The following is a 16058-nucleotide window of genomic DNA, read 5'->3' as shown; positions in this document are numbered from 1 at the left end:
CACCGTAACAGGCTGCATGCATACTTGATATATTTCATAGCCAAATCGGGAGGTTATGTAATCCGATTGGAAATGTGAAATGGCTGGCCGTTTTAGTTAATCGCTCAACATTTGCCCGGCAGAGCAGCAGTTGTCCAAGCAAAACACTGTCATCTTAAATAACAGCTGGACGGGAGTTTTCGCAAAGCTGCTCTGTGTTAAAACCAAAAATACAAATTTTCCGGAAACGATTACGCTTTTAAAGCTCGGTTGTCATCAGTATTTTACTACGTCTCGCAGTAGGAGGAGCAAATTTACAGCTACTGTATTCTAAACCACAGTATCAATAAAAGCGTATTTGTTAAGTAATAAATACTTTGCGGTTTCATTGTTCTCCCTCCTTTTTTTTTCAAATTACTAAATTCCTTAGTCGTCAGTATTTTGATTTTTTAACAAAGCTAAATAATCAAAAATAAAAAGTTTACGAAGAAAAAAAAAACCCGGAAAAAATGACCTCTATGTCTTCTTCCTGTCCCTGCTACGTCGCGTCTGCTCTGATTGGCTGGCCGCCTGTCTCCGACGCAGCGCGTAGCTCCGCCCCCAATCACGTCGAACTACGAGTTGGAGCAGAGGAAGCGGCAACGCGAGCCGAGTGCGGCGAAGCTTACGTTTGACGATAAAATAGCACAACGCTTTTCATAGTCTACCCCCAAAACCAACAGCGGACTCGACTGAAACGCTACTATTGCATCGTCAAGGTAAGTCTAGCATTTGCCTTGCCGCGTTATCCCTTCGCCTGATTGCTAAACCCCCCCCCACCCCCCAACCTGTTCGTGTTGCTGTCATGGACGCGTCGTGACCGCCGTCGCTATGTAGCATTTCCATATTCATTCAAGCAAATCCATTTAGGTTGAAGGAGAGTAAGCGAGGCGCTCCGCTGCAGTTGCAATGAAATTAGTTGCCAGTAGCGCTGCTGCTATGTGGATTCCTTTTTCCTCATCGTGTCGCCACTTTTCAGCCTTACTTTTGTCTTCTGTCACCTTCTACGCAAGCTAATGGAAACGCACGCTTGGCAGTTTCTAATAAAACGAACCGTCACCATGACATAACCTCGGAAGTGTGCGCTTTCGCTATAAATAGTAACATTTATTCTTGATCTTATACACTGCATACATTCGCGTCAAAATGCGCATTGCAATATATTGAATACATGTTCAGTCATGTGGAGTGGAACGGTACGTTAGCATTTTAATGAAGTGTTCCTTTGGGTGTCATTCAAGCTGGTGTTGTGCTGGCCACTTATCTATGGAAAAACTAGGCACAGGAGTTTGTGTAAGCGCTCTTACCTTTGGATGGGATCACTCCAGATGTTACTTTTCCACCGACTGGCACCTGTTCCCCCAAACTGTGTGTGTCTGTGACAATTCGTGTGGTCACATCCATCATTTTATGGCCCGATCACTTCAAATTGTAGAACTGCTGTGTCAGCACATTTCGGTGGGCAATGTCACTGGTGGCACCTCGAAGGTCACACAGGTGGGAAGCAAAGCGCCAGGTGTTGTCCTTTATCTATTTGCTATGTGTTAAAGGGCGTTTTAGGTATGATTCAACATTTTTACAACGATATTCTATAGCAATATTTAAAAATGAATCTTAAAATTATGTACAGGCTATTTTCACTGATTTTTGTATTGTGTCACTCTCAAAGTACAGGTACTGTACTCCATAATGACACTTTTGAGCTGCAATAAGTATTGGTCTACCACTGCCAACTACTACGGATGAAAATAAAAATCTTTTATTTGGTATATCATAATTTGTGGCATTTGTAATCTGTGGGAGTCCGTTTTTAAGACGTTTTATTAATACGCAATGTAAAATTGTACATTGTGAAAGCAACTGTGACGATAATGTCAAGGGCAATGTATTAACCTTCAGTCTCATACCATATGTCACTCCTGCCCTTTCATCTGAAATCTTCCGTTGTCCCCTTTTGATCCTGTGTTTACACACACACTTATAACCACGCACATCAAGAGCAACATTTAACGTACAACAAGTATACGCAACAATTTACAAGCATGCTGGTGCTGAGTGGACCTAACAGTACGATCGAGTAATGCACACCCCCTAAGATTTTTATAGGGCCTGTATTAATCATTTAAACCGTACTCCTACCATAAACTCTGAATCCCAAATCACTTGAACATAATTTCAAACTCATTTTACATCAATATCTCGACAAAGAATCGACTTTGAGAAGTTAACCACCCTGCTTTCACATGCAGCCTCAGCTGCCTCTATTGAAATGTTCCATTATGTTTTTATTCGCTAGTAAGGAGGGCAAATGGGCAATTGCAAATCGTTTCGCTGTACCCTGACTCACCAGAGGGGCCTTTGCTTAACATGAAGTACTTTACGTAAACATCATTATCTGAAAGGCATTATGTCTTCACCTAACATGTTTCTTCGTTGAATTCCAGTTTTCATCTCCCACGATTCCTTGAGCAGTCACATGACCAGGAAAGTTTGACCTGAGCTTTGACAGTCAACAGCCAGCAGACATGTGTTGCCACTCACAACACTGTCTTTGTTCAGACTGGAAGAATACATGGCTAACTATTGACAGAACTGCCCTTCTGCCGCTGCTATTAACCAGCCTTTTGTTTACACAGCGGAAAAGGTTTATTGCCGTATCCTAGGAGGGGGTTCTTCTCTTGGTTGATTATTGTGGAAAACATATGGTCCAGTTAAGATTTTCTTCAGTTTATTTGGGAGCTCCTTCAGTGGGAGATAAGAGCCGATTTGAATGGATCCGTGGACAATGAAACACTCCCATTCATTTACTGGAGACTGCCGATTTGGGGGAATATCACATTTCTGACAATAATTGATGAATAATAATCACACTTTTTAGAATGGTCCACGCAAGCCTTCGAGGAAACACTAAATTGCTTACTGACCGTGAACATACTTGGGTAGGTGACAGACACGGATGCCATGGCAAATGCAGAGGGAGATTATTGTGTGCATGCCACGTAATCGCTTATTAAAATAATCGTTATTTGCAGCCCTATTATTATGTACTTTTTTTTTTTTTTTTGCACTATGCAGTTTCCGCAGGCATTTTAATGTTGTGCCCTAGTGGAGGCCTTAAAATATGCTGAGTGGTGATGAAAGCTAAACCGGGTTCTCGTTAGATCAAAAAATATCTTTCTTTTGGAGTCCTTGACAGTGAATGTTGCAGAGTTTAAATGAAAGCGTCGACAAACGCTACTTGCGTTTCAGTAGGCATTACAAATTGCACATAATGGATTACTGGGATTAGAGCGTATTATAAAGTGAGAAGTCCTATTTGGGAAGGATTGGCAGGGAGAATGTCGGGGAAGAATATTCACTGGAGATATGGCGGCAGTAATTAAGGCAATGTGCTGACTGCTTGTCATTCTTGTGTGCCATCACTTCCACCTACAGTAACTGTGCGTCTGCGTGCCACCAAACGTTGCCGTTTAATGCCACGTTGAAATGACAGGTACTTGTTGGTCCAAGGTGTTGGATTTGAATTTGAGATGCACCCTTGCATAAAAAAAATTGAATGGAGACGCTGTGATTAGGTCCATAATACCAATCCAAATCCTGTTTTTTTCCCCAAGGAAGCATGTATGTGGTAGATCCTACGAAATCAAGCGCCCCTTAATTTGTCCAATATTACCAACGTTTCCTGATTGCCTCAGTCGCACAAAACTTTTTTGAACGGCTGTCATAGTGGTTAATTCATGAGATGTACTGTATTTTTCGGACTATAAGTCAAACTTTTGGTATATAGTTTGATTGGTGCTACGACTTATACTCAGGTCCTAGAAAAACACATATGTCCAATTTTGTCTTTTTTTTTTTTTTTTTTTAAATGCACCTTAATGGGATGTCTGTGATGTGAAAACCCCATTAATGTAAAAAAATAAAATAAAAATAGGGAGAAAAAAATATCAAGGTAAGTATTTCTCACAGCACAACAACGCTAATATTAAAATTAGAGCTCGGACTGTCACCCAAAATCTCTGGTCACACAAGAATTCTGCACGTTTTTCTTTTTGAGACACATCCACCAAAGTTGAAATAATTTATGGTGGTTGTTGTTGCTGTGACTTCCCTGAAGACCGGAATGTCCGCAACCCTCCGGCTGTATTCCTTGAAGCACTTCCGGCAGGACAGCATCTGTCGAATTGGGCCACCCAAAAAAAGATAATTTGCAGTCACAAGTATACATCTTGGTAATTCCGATTAGGGATGAACGATTTTGAGAAATGATCTAATTGCGCCCAAACCCAATATTGCAATTGTGATTTAATATGCGATTATTGTTTTGTCAGGGCCTTTTCCCATGTTTTTTTTTAACAAACACAAGCAATAGATTAATCTGTATTACACTATACAATATCAGATTTATTTTAAATATTTTATAGGTTAGGTTTAGGCTAAAATAAAGGCAAATGAACGATGAATAAATATGAAAGACCCTTTACCGCTATTTATCTACTTCAATTAGGGTTGTTTACGCACTTAAACACTTTGAATTGCAGTCTTTCAATCTGTCACTATGACAAATTCACAAAATGTTGTGGCTTTAACATGAGTCAGGAAGTCATCAACCAGATTACAACAATAATGCAAACAAATCTGTGGCTTTATAACTGACACTTTTCGTGCTTCATGTTGCAACGATATGGAAACTGCACTTTTTAAGCACTGAACGACTGTAGACACGAGAGGTAAAGAGAAATTAAACTGAAAGAAATGATTTGAAAATTGCATTCTCCTACATTGTTAGTTCCATATTTTGATGAAAAGAAATGGACTATTTATTAGAAGGTTATTGCGCTTGATTCTTGTTGAGCAGAAGCTGTGGTGGTGTTGCAAAGGTTTGCTGTGACGAGATGAGACCGCCTTCATTTGATGGTGGTGAAAAAGGTCATTCGATCTCAGCAGCCGCACCATCAGCTGAGCTGGGTGTTGCCAAGGACACCGTCGGCCTCCACCGCGGATATCTGAGAGGGGCAGCGTCAGAGGAGCCACCCCCGTGTTTCTCAGAGACGTTGACTTGTCGGCATCCAGCCTTTCTGACAGGCGCGCTGACCACATGCGTCGCTCCGTTAGCCGAGGTTGTGTTCTTACGAGCTAGCAAGCCTCTCTGCGCCGTGGCGGCCATTCCCGGTCCGAGGTCTTGGCACACGACCTATCATGTCTCTGGACTGCGTTCATGTTCAATGAATGCAATTTTCAAATGTTTCCATCCAGCGTGCGATCTCACTCGAGTGCAAAGCTTCATGAGCTCGAAAGGTTCACGCCGTGCTTGAGACGCAGCTCTCATTTCATATTCTGCTCTAGCCTTGTTTCCACCGAGGCTCTTTTGTACGATTCAGCTCGTCATGCTACAGTTTGGAAGCCTTTCGCTTTCATTCCACTCTAGGCAGCACAAATGCAACGGAGCCAAACTTATCGCCCTGTAAAAAAAAAAAATAAATAAATTATAGACTAATGGGATCTGCGGTATTTGAGGGCATCATCACATAGCAAACGTTTAACCAGCTAAGCTATATAGCCGCTGTAAACCGCAATTTTTATTTTCTACACATCTCAACCGTTAAAAAAAAAAAAAAGATGAAGAAGAAAAGAAGAAAATCAGCCACTAGTTAAAGGGTGCCTCTTATGAAAAAATGACTTGTTTAAATTGCCGGTATCCAAAGAAGCGACTCTTTGGAGTGCCAACCCGCCTGTCAAGTGTAAAATTAATCAACTAAGTCTTTTGTTTGATAATGTGTCAGTGAGCAAGCCCTTCATGTAGAGAAATGTCATCCCAATTCTGCTAATTCAACATGATGACCGCCCCCACACTGAGTTGCTCTGCCCTCCTCCCCCGCCGCTTTCAAGCCACATATGAGCCACAATATCTGATACCACTGTCATGTCAAATCCAATAGGTAAGCAGAGCTGCATTGTTGGATGCACAGATTGGTGTTAGCTAACGGTATTCGATTCTCATAAATGCATATAAATACTTCCTAATCGAGTATTTGTGCTAGCAGGGTTAGCCGTTGCTCATTTTTGTGAGACAGGACCAACACCTCACAAAAATTCTTCGGCTTAAAAAAATTGGATAATCTGTCACGATAATCTTTCGAGCCACCAGTTAATCGGGGTTTTGCTGACTTTGAGTTACAGGGGGAAAATCAGGCTCAAATTGTATGTGCGTTGGATCATCTTTGTGTACGTAGCGCTAACTTGGTATAACAGGGCATGGGCAGTTGCACTCTTAGCAGCCCGTTTAGTGAATTGCCAGCACAGCCAGACCATTCCGTCTTATTTATAGCCAACCAGCAAGACAGGTTCATTCAGCTGGCCTCACACCTCTTGTTGACTTGTCACAGTGTATTTATCAGGAAAGGCTCATTGATGCCCTCTTAATAGTGATGGTCTTTTATCACATGCTGCAACCTTCGGTACCTTGAAAAAAAAAACAAAAACCATTGCTGTCATCCGGGCTGCCTTATAGAAAGAGCTTGAAAAAATTGCTGCTACTCTCAGAGGGCCTGACCCCCTTATTGTTAGATTTTTGGCCCTTCGGGAATCGTTTCAGCACTTCCTTTAGAAGGGGAATCATGCCTGAAAGTTTGCTTTAAGATTGGAACAAAACTGAGAAAGATCTCATCCAACTTGGGGCTCTTGAGCCCTTTAATTCAGAATCGGGATGGTTCTTGTGCACTGAAATTTGATGGGAGTGGGCCAGCTGGGCATTCACTCACCCCACACTGCCTTTATGCGCTTCTATTGAGGTTTGCTCATAATGGGTATATGCATGATTAATATATTACTGATCAATGAGCCATAAAAAGGTTGTATAATATTTTTTGTGGTCTGCGTGTGTTTGGAGGGCAGGTTCTGCAGACACATTGGCGCTGCCGCTGCTGTCTGAATTTATACTGTGGTCTTTAATAAACCCGGCTGGTCCTCGAACACATTCATCATTTTATGGATGGACAATCACTTTAGAATGTCCCCTATAAAAAGATGCTATTGCCCTTGTTCAAGAGATGTGCATCAATCCTACCCCACAAAAGTGTGTGTTGCTGTATTGTATGTGCGCCCTTTGTGCATTTTGTCTTGTGTGTGTATGTTTGTGTAATGTGCATTTTCACATATTGCCCCAGTATGTAGTACATACCATGTTTTGTTTCAGGTACAACCTTTACATTCTCCATCAGGGATGCATAACTTTGAGGATTGCGAAGACCACTTATGTTGTGAATTCAGCTGTTTTTTTGTGTTGTTTTTTTTTTTTTTGTCCAAACATGAGATTAGACATGTTTGAAGATAACTGAAAACATGGAAGACTTCCATTCTACTCAGTTGTGGAGATATAGTCCGGCATGTGTCCAACGTCATCCCGCACTTCATAATTTCTCCTGTTTCCGTGTGTAGTTAGCAAGTAGCTATGGCTGTTGTTATATCTCAGTAAATGATTAGCTACTTCTCTGCTCTTCTCTCTATGGTGAAATAATGTCACAGCGGAAACAAACTGATGTTAGCAATGCTAGTTAGCCATGTTATCTGCCTGTATAGCAAGTCGATAGCAGGCTATTTATAGCACCAACTGTTGCTATGCTAACTCTCGTAGCTGGTTGACTTGCTAACGCTCATTTTAAGACAGCATTATAGTAATACAATATACCTTGAAACTGGTAATCGGCCCATGCCTAGTGAGAAGCGCGTTGATGTTGTAATAATTGAATAGCTAACTTGTGTTTATACTTGTATGAATTTCTTCTTAGAACATTGCCTGAACATATTGTGTTTGATTTTGGTGGTTCCACTCTATCAATTCCAAAAATCAAATGAAAAGCTAGCTGCTGTCTTTAGGGACCTGTTTTCAGTTTCAAAGCCACTATCAGATAAGAATAAACCGCTACGTTAGAGTGTAGGCAGATGAAGACATCAAAGAGATATTTCATCATTTTTTGTTATGCTGTCAGTGCAAGAAAAGGGATCAGTCAGCGTGTAGCCATATAACAATGGAGTCTTCGGAGAAGAGCCTGACACAATTAAGCTTGGGCTCTTTGTGCGAACGCACGTGTGTTTGCTGCAGGGAATTCTTTGCGCTGTGGGCCACATTTTACATGATATGCGAATGATAAGATCAGGCTGAGTTGCTTGATAGGTTTTCTTTGACCAAACAGTTTAGGTTAAAGCAATAATCTCAGACTGAGCTTTGTCATAGTCCATCAACGCTACACGCGCACTGCTAGCATACAGCTATGCCCCTTATCCATTGGCACAACTTTGCATGAGCGCCTGCTGAACTGGAGTTCCAAGCTTCAGTCATGATGTCATTGTGACTTTTGAGGACACGTGTCTCGAAATATCACAAACAAACACATGCCTTCCCGTTCCCTTTACCCTTTAGCCGCTGGACCCAGCAGTGTTCTCTACTCCACATTTTTCCATTGTGCCACAATGTCAATTTTTTTCGCTCCTTTCTTTCTTTGCTTGCTTCTTGGCTTCATTCTCTTCCTCAGTAAACATCTATTACCATATGCCAAGAAGTAACTACAGAAGTTTGTGAGTGCCTTGGCATGAGAGTGGTTATTAAGATGGAGAATGGCATTTTGAGTGAGTTTATGTGTCACCTCAGCAGCGCACAGATAATTTGTGCCAGCACTGCACAAAGAAGAAAGGACATACCCGTTAGGCTGTATTGTTGGTTGGCAGCAGCAGCAGCAGCATCTCTGGAATTTGTTCTGGCCTACTTTCTGTTGTGGTGTGAAGTCTACTAGTTCCTAGCTAATACGGAGGCTCCAGTTGAGCACAGACATGCTTGTGTTCCTTTCATTCCGATTTGTTGGACAAGAATTTTAGCCCATGGAAAAGGCAGACAGACATGACACATGCCTCCTCTTTCTGGAAATGAATAAATGCTGCAATTCATCATTCGCAAAGTTGCCTACTCGCATTTATTCTATGGAACCGAACTAACAACTATTTATTGAGAAACACGCCGATCCGCACTTTGTGCAACGCCCTACGGTGCCACCTAATTGCCCTGCCACTTTATGGCGCCATGTTAACGGGGGAGTGGCTTGCGTCGGCCGCCGGCTGTCGACGGCAAATGGCAGCATGCCATAAGATTTCATGAGAGGTCCGCCAGTAAGGCAAAGCTCCTTGTGGGGTTGACGGCAAAGAAAGCAAGGATGTAAATTTCCACAGCGCTATTGGGAGTGGTGGAAATTTACATCTGATTAGCTGGTAATGGCTAGCTGCTTAAAGTAAGGGCCAATAAGTGCAGAACAAAAGATGAAGAGCATTTTTATTTAGAAAATGAGAGTATCTATCATCACTGAGTTAAAAATGTAATAAAGTGAGTATTAGGAAATTACGAATGTGTATTTTTACATGTTGCAAAGTGGGGACTTGCCAGCATTTATTTTGAAGTATAATGTTGTAAGAGGAGTTTGAAATTCATATTGAAAGGTTTCCTGATAATAGCTTGGAGTATATTCAGAGTTTAAACTACTGCTATAGGTGATGCCATATGTAAACAAACACTCATGTAAATGACAACTTATCAAATCTGGAAAACCTATCGTGCCAATTTTATTGATCAAACGATAACTCAATATTGTTTTTGCTGTGACGGGCCCATAGTAGACTGAAACACTGAGATGGCAGATGATATAGTGAGGTTATTTCATAACAGTAGCTTCCTGACACAAAGACATTTGTGAATATAGGTCACCCCGTTTTCTCTGTGATTAAAACAAATCCGGGCGACCGATGAGTACAAACTGCGTTCATGCATGGTCTGTTTTAATTCTATGACCAGATAACTCAATCCTCACAATACATTTGCTACAAATAGCCCTCTTGTGTGAATGCCGATGTCAAAAATTATTGATTTCATCCATCCATTTCCATGGCAATATGCCAAAAGGATTGACTGCAGGGAGGACCGCCGGAGACAGAGAAGTAGGTTAATACAAGGTCACCGCATTGCCATCAACCTTGATGAATCTGCGGACAACATGTTAGGCTAAAGCGCAAGCGCGACATGCATGAAAATGACAGAAATAATCCGCGCGCAAGGACGAGGCTATTCCTCCTCCAATGATAATACAAAATAATAGTCGTGTGTGTTCACTGATCCGGCGCGTTCACTTTGTATGGAAGTGGCGGAACTGACTGAAGTGAACACTGGCGTCACAGGAATTGTTTATGAGAGTGATTTGCCTCTCAAGACAGCGCAGTAGTCAAGGCCACCGAGGCATGTTCTACACCATTAGCTCTTGATCAGCACTAACGGCGGACACTTAAGATGGGGAAACCACAGCAAACGCTCTAATTTGCAAATGGGATTTCCCTCCTGTCGCTGAAAATGGACATTTCCTAATATTCTGCTGCTTCGCTGTCATTTTGAGTGGCTGTACATGACTCCCATGAGCCTCTGCGAGGGCTGAATGTCACCCGCGACGCATGCTCTAAGGAGCAAAGCGTTATTCATTCCTAATCCCAACCACGATCTATTGGCCTTCTTTCTTTGCTTCGCAGCTTTCCCCGGGGGATATCCCATTTTAGAATAAACATCAGCAACAAGCTTAGTCTCCATGACGACGGCTGCACATGCTCAACAGTCGAGCAGCCCACTGTCGATTAGTGTCAGGTTTATTAAGTGGGTGGACGTACACGATTTCGAAAGTGGTACTCACCCCCAAAATCAACTTTTTTTTTCTGATAAATTGTATGGTCATTATTTTTGACATTTTAGTGTTTGTTTAAATCTTGAATATGGGGCAAAAATCGCCTGTGTGGCGCCATCTTCAGGTTAGACACTGCACTGCATGTGAATTTGGCTTTCTGGCCTCCTTTTTTTTTTTCTTTTCTTTTGGCTTTCTGTCCTCTGATTTCACCAGCAAGGAATCCTGACGTCACTTCCGGAATGTTGACATGGTCACTATGGCACCGTGGGGTATGCAATCAGCTCAGTCTTGTACTCGGGATTTTGGAGTTGGAGTTGGATTAGTAGTGTTTGCGACCATCTTTTTGTCAATTTTTTTTTTAGGTTACTGATTTATTAGCATAGCATTTGGTTAGTTTATTCAGCATATCCTTGTCGTATTATAGAAATTATTTAGGTCGTAGTTTAGCCAGACCACGCCCAAACCTCTCCCCCCTCAACAGTCCTCCCGGCAAATTGTCTTTCTTTTGGTCATCTGAGCTTGCTAGGACGGCGTCGCCCCTAATTGCAACATTGCACAGCTGAGCATCTACAATTTTGTAATCGATTAATACCATTGCCCTTTCACAAGCGCAAGGAAGTGTTGGATTGATGAGGTCAATCTGCTCAAGCACGCAGAGTATTTGTTGTTCTTTATTCCTTGTTCACCTGTCTAAATATTATTTAGTCCGCAGCTGAGCCGGATTTGTCAGCAAGGATTTTGCCGGGCTTGTTTTCCCTCTCAGCCATGCAGCTTTTTTAGGCTTTTTTTCATGTAGTTACAGCATTGCGTCCTGCTGCTTTCTTGGTTTTTCTTTCAGGGCAATGACACGATCCCTTGCTAGAGCAGGATGACCTCTGACCAGATTCATGCGTCACCGGGCTTCTCGTCTGTTCGGGGTGTTGGTGGATGAAACGGAGAGCAACTGACAATCGGCCGTTATTATTGCTGCTACCCCACACTGTTTTTGGGCTGATGTACCTCACCAGCCTTCAAGGTCATTTAATGTCTGCAATCCAAGGTCGTCGCAAAGATTTTCTCACTGCGCCAGGAAGTCTTGTGGCTGGCCTTTTAGTTGCCGTTGTCTTAATGTTTTTCTGTAAAATCATTATCAGTTGATGTTATGAGTGGGGAGCTCAGTCTGATTTGACCGTCTTCAATTTGCAAGTACTGACCTAGAGGAGAAATGAGGCTCCATTTGTGCCAGGTGAGCCACTCTGTAAGGCACAGCTTAGGTAAATCAATAGTATTCCTCTCCTCACCTGACGTGCACGGGCAAATGATAATTTCCGGGGCGAGGGCGTAGACAGAAGTTTCGGTGTCTGTGATCTTGTTTGCTAATTATGAACAGGAACAAACGTCCAACTTCCAAGGGTAAAACTAATGAGGTAGGGTGTGCAGCTTCTTGTTAAACTTGGCATGATTCATTTTATTGTGAAAGGGCGTATTAGTGTGTCTGCACACCACCTGTGAAAATGAAATGTGTGACCTTTCTTGTGGAATTGATGTGAGAAATATCACTTCACGCAGAAAAATCACTTCACCACAGGTCATCATCGCGGTGCTACTTGAGAGCCATATATTTTTGGGGGTGATATTAGGCAGGGTTCTACATTAACGGTGGCCCGTTAATTTATTGATTATTTTGTGTTGAATATTTTGCGTTTTATCCACTTAATTTGATCCGTCATCTTTTTGCCGTGCTGCACACATTTATACGGTTAAAAAAAAAGTAACTACAATTACATTTTCTTAAAGGCTTAAATGATATCGTATAAAGATGCTACATGTGAAATAATTATTGAAATTGATTGTATTATCATACCGGTTCTGGCTCATGTTGGCCCCGCCTAAAAGGCTTAATGTAGGACCCTGCTTGGCATCAAAAATTTGAGTTAAATGTCAATATTTAATGATTGCTACGTTTGGCTTTTAAAATACTAGAACCCATTTGAAGCTCTGTCCGCTGGCCTTTAATTCCGACAGAAATAAAGATAAGCGTGTTTGCGATAGTTCAAAGTGATGATTTTTCTTTTTTCCCTCTTTGCCTGAAGTATTTCAGGGTGACCGAAAAGGATAATGGATGAGCTCCAGGATGTACAGCTGACTGAGATCAAGCCACTCCTGACCAATAAGGTGCGTTGTTGAAAAAAGCTGACGGTAACACCTGGCTAAGCCAGCTAGCATGCAACTCTTCACTGAAGCACAAACACACGCTGCAAGTAAACAAGTAAACTGACATGGGGTACACAGTTAAAGCCACAAATAGTTCTCTCCTTCAAATGCACACACACTATTTGACCACAAATTCATACTCTGCAGTACTGTTCATCAAAGTGAATTATTTATATCCTCAACAGTGCGGAAGAAAAATATCAAAGGCAAAAGTGGGACAAAAAAGATTTTTTTTTTTACTTTGCGCTGCGACAAATCATAAGTGTGCTGGGGCGGGGGGGGAATTAATTATTTTCCTCTGCCTCATCCACATTTGTCAGCTTCTGATATGATGAAAAAAGGTTTGTCAAGGGACCCGCATGGAGTGTTAGTCATGCACTGCAGCCAATTGAGGCAATTACCACAGTTCCAGAGAGCGCAGGAGGTTGATATATGAGCTCTTACCTCCTTGGTGACTTACATGGCTGAGCTGGCGAACACTTTTTATTGTGAGAAGGCTGTGTGCCAATCTTCTTTGAAAGACAGGCTGGGAGAATGCGGACACTGGCACTGTCCTCTCACGCCACCTAGCGGCTAGCTCATTTTAAACAATAAACACAAAACAAAAGAAAGGCGATCATGTAATGCACAATGCAGTCGCGCAAGAGGAAGTGCATTATAAAAATAGATTGATGGAGCGCACAAACAGACTTTAGTGCAGTTAATTAAACCCGAGCAGCATCACAATCTGCCTGTGCAACACTACAGTGTGCACCCCACTGATTCCCAAAGCTCCCTTCTCTGATGTTTGCCGCTCCTCTGCTGCAGCATCCATTGCGTCGATTTAAACACAGATGGTGAGCATTTACAACATGAAAAAGCCAATAGCCTTAATCGTTACCTACATACTGGCCAAAATAGTGCTACAGTTTCTAATCCCTGACAATCAAGTGAACAGGAAGATTAAAGAGGGGGGAGTCATCTCAAAAATACTCTCTACAATATATGTGGCCGCACTAGTCTAGTCTCAACACGGTGGTCCACAATAAAACTCCCACTTTAAGATATATTACATGATATTACATTCCTTCCTTACTCTTTTGACAGTTCCTGACCAATTCAATTTCACAATTCAATTTCAAACCGGTCAAACTTCAAAGTATTTAGTCCATTACCATTCCCCAAATTTGCAAGGTTTTCAAACTAAAAGCCCCCACTTAAGACACTTTTATCACATTTATCTCTGATTTCCACATCTCTTGACCGATATAAACCATTCCAACTTCAAATTGTTCAACTCTTTCAGGACATCTCACATCATTCCGCAGCATTTCAGTTCAGTGCCAGCGTTTCCGCATACACATGCAGTTTCTCATGAAATTGCATTGCCTCAAATTTTTGGACGAATGATTTTAAGTAACAAAAGCCTCATTTTACCTAACCCCCAAGATTCAAGATTCTGATCTGTAATCAGTTAAAAAGCATACTACTTCTTTAATATTTTGTTTAACATTGTTAAGCACCATACACTGTTTTTGTTTGTTGTTTTTAAATCTGTAAGCAGCTGGTTTATAATGTTTTTTGTTTTTTCCAGAATGCACGCAACTTTCAGGATTTTGACTGTCAGGTGAGTCTCTTGTCTGTCCATTATTATTGTTATTTTATATATATATATATATATATATATATATATATATATATATATATATATATATATATATATATATATATATATATATATATATTTTAGGGATCTGAAATTAGTGCCTTTTGTGTTGGGTAATTTGTGTTGATCTAGATGTGAACAGACAGACTGAGTAAAAAACGTTTTTAAAAAGAAGTAGAGGAAGGGGGAAGAAACTATTATTATTTATAGCTCTCCTGTCATCTGTTGACAAAATGGATTGTTACGACAATGGGCTACAAAACAGGCCATTGTTAATCTTGTTTTAACAACCTGGAACGTGGACAAATATGAATATGCTCTTCCTTGGCCCATATTGTTTTCCACAACCATGTCTTTGTTAAAATTTTCCGGTTAGCTACTACAAGATCCTTACATGAAATATCATAGACATCTTTATGCACCTCTGTAGCTCACAATCTGCCATATTTTTCTCTTGTGCGCAAGCTTGTGGTGACCTCTTCATAACCTTTTTATTCATGTCCAGGAATTTATTTTCATTATTCATTGTGTGTGATTTAGTGCAAAATTAGCCAAATGCAATGATTAGGCCTCCTATGGACAGGAGTCGTCATCATTAATGCACCGTCCCTCTGTGCTGTTGCTGTGATTAAGCCAGCAACTCAGTAGGAGAAGCAGGACCCGCTTCTATTCATGTTTGTGCCTCCAAAGATCCGCTGATATTGCAGTGTTCATAGTGGAAGCTGCCTGGAAAGACGTGAAGGCAATATGACTAAGAGAGCACAACCTCTGTCGAGGGTGTGGCGCTGCAGTCCTGTGCTATTTATGCCGTCTCTGCTGGTCTGAGGGTGACGTGACTCAGCCTCCCCCACCCACAAGACTGCAGGACTTTACTTAAGAACACAGGGCCATTTCATGGACGGATTGTACACTCAAAGGCATTGTCACAGCAGTGAATTTGAATATTACACATTTTTCTGTGTTCTTAATTTTATTATTTGAATTGTTCGTAATATGTTTTTCCCAGCTTAATTTGTCCTGCTTTATTTGTGGTTTATTGACCTGGCACTTTCCACCTGGGCCAGCAGAGGGCACCATTAGCTAGTTTATTGTGGGGCTAAAGCGTTGACTTGCAATTGCAGTGTGCTTCGCATTCATCACTTAAAATAAAACATCTAAAACGAATCAACATCACTAAAGTCGGACAAATCTTAATAAAGCTCAAATGTACATTCACGTCTGCAGGGTGCAGGTCAGAGCTGAAAAACTTGATAGCTGTAAAATGAATTGAGTGGAAGTAGCAGAAAAGGTTGTACCTCTGTTCTCAATTTTAGTTGGTGTTATGAAAGCTGTCTTAATATTTCTGCCCAAACAATTCTTTCGGGCCAGGAGCGCCCTCTATTGGCTAGTTTAATGTATAATTGAGCTAGTGTACAACCAAGGCTGATGACGCATCGCGTGACCAATAAGAGGCCAATGATTTCCTTTGGACCCACCCACGCTGCTGGCTATTGGCT

The 16058-nt window shown here is 41.5% G+C and overlaps 1 protein-coding gene across 2 annotated transcripts in view; it reads left to right on the top strand.

Annotated features, from left to right (window-relative positions):
• Positions 1 to 568: 568 nt before the first annotated feature.
• The window catches only part of ndrg3a (ndrg family member 3a), a 29175-nt gene continuing 13685 nt past the window's right edge, over positions 569 to 16058 (top strand). For both annotated transcript variants that reach the window (XM_086040236.1, XM_086040235.1), the window contains exons 1-3: positions 569 to 737; positions 12797 to 12878; positions 14491 to 14523. In XM_086040236.1, coding sequence (XP_085896362.1) covers positions 12822 to 12878; positions 14491 to 14523 — 90 coding nt within the window. In that variant the 5' untranslated portion in view covers positions 569 to 737; positions 12797 to 12821. The remainder of the gene's footprint in view (positions 738 to 12796; positions 12879 to 14490; positions 14524 to 16058) is intronic.

This window comes from Filicampus tigris, chromosome 9 (genome assembly GCF_054856515.1).
Source record: "Filicampus tigris isolate MCC_2025a chromosome 9, RoL_Ftig_1.0, whole genome shotgun sequence".
Taxonomy (NCBI): Eukaryota; Metazoa; Chordata; class Actinopteri; order Syngnathiformes; family Syngnathidae; genus Filicampus; species Filicampus tigris.
The sequence above is the reverse complement of the archived record's forward strand: the minus strand, read 5'-3'. Positions and strand labels throughout refer to the sequence as shown.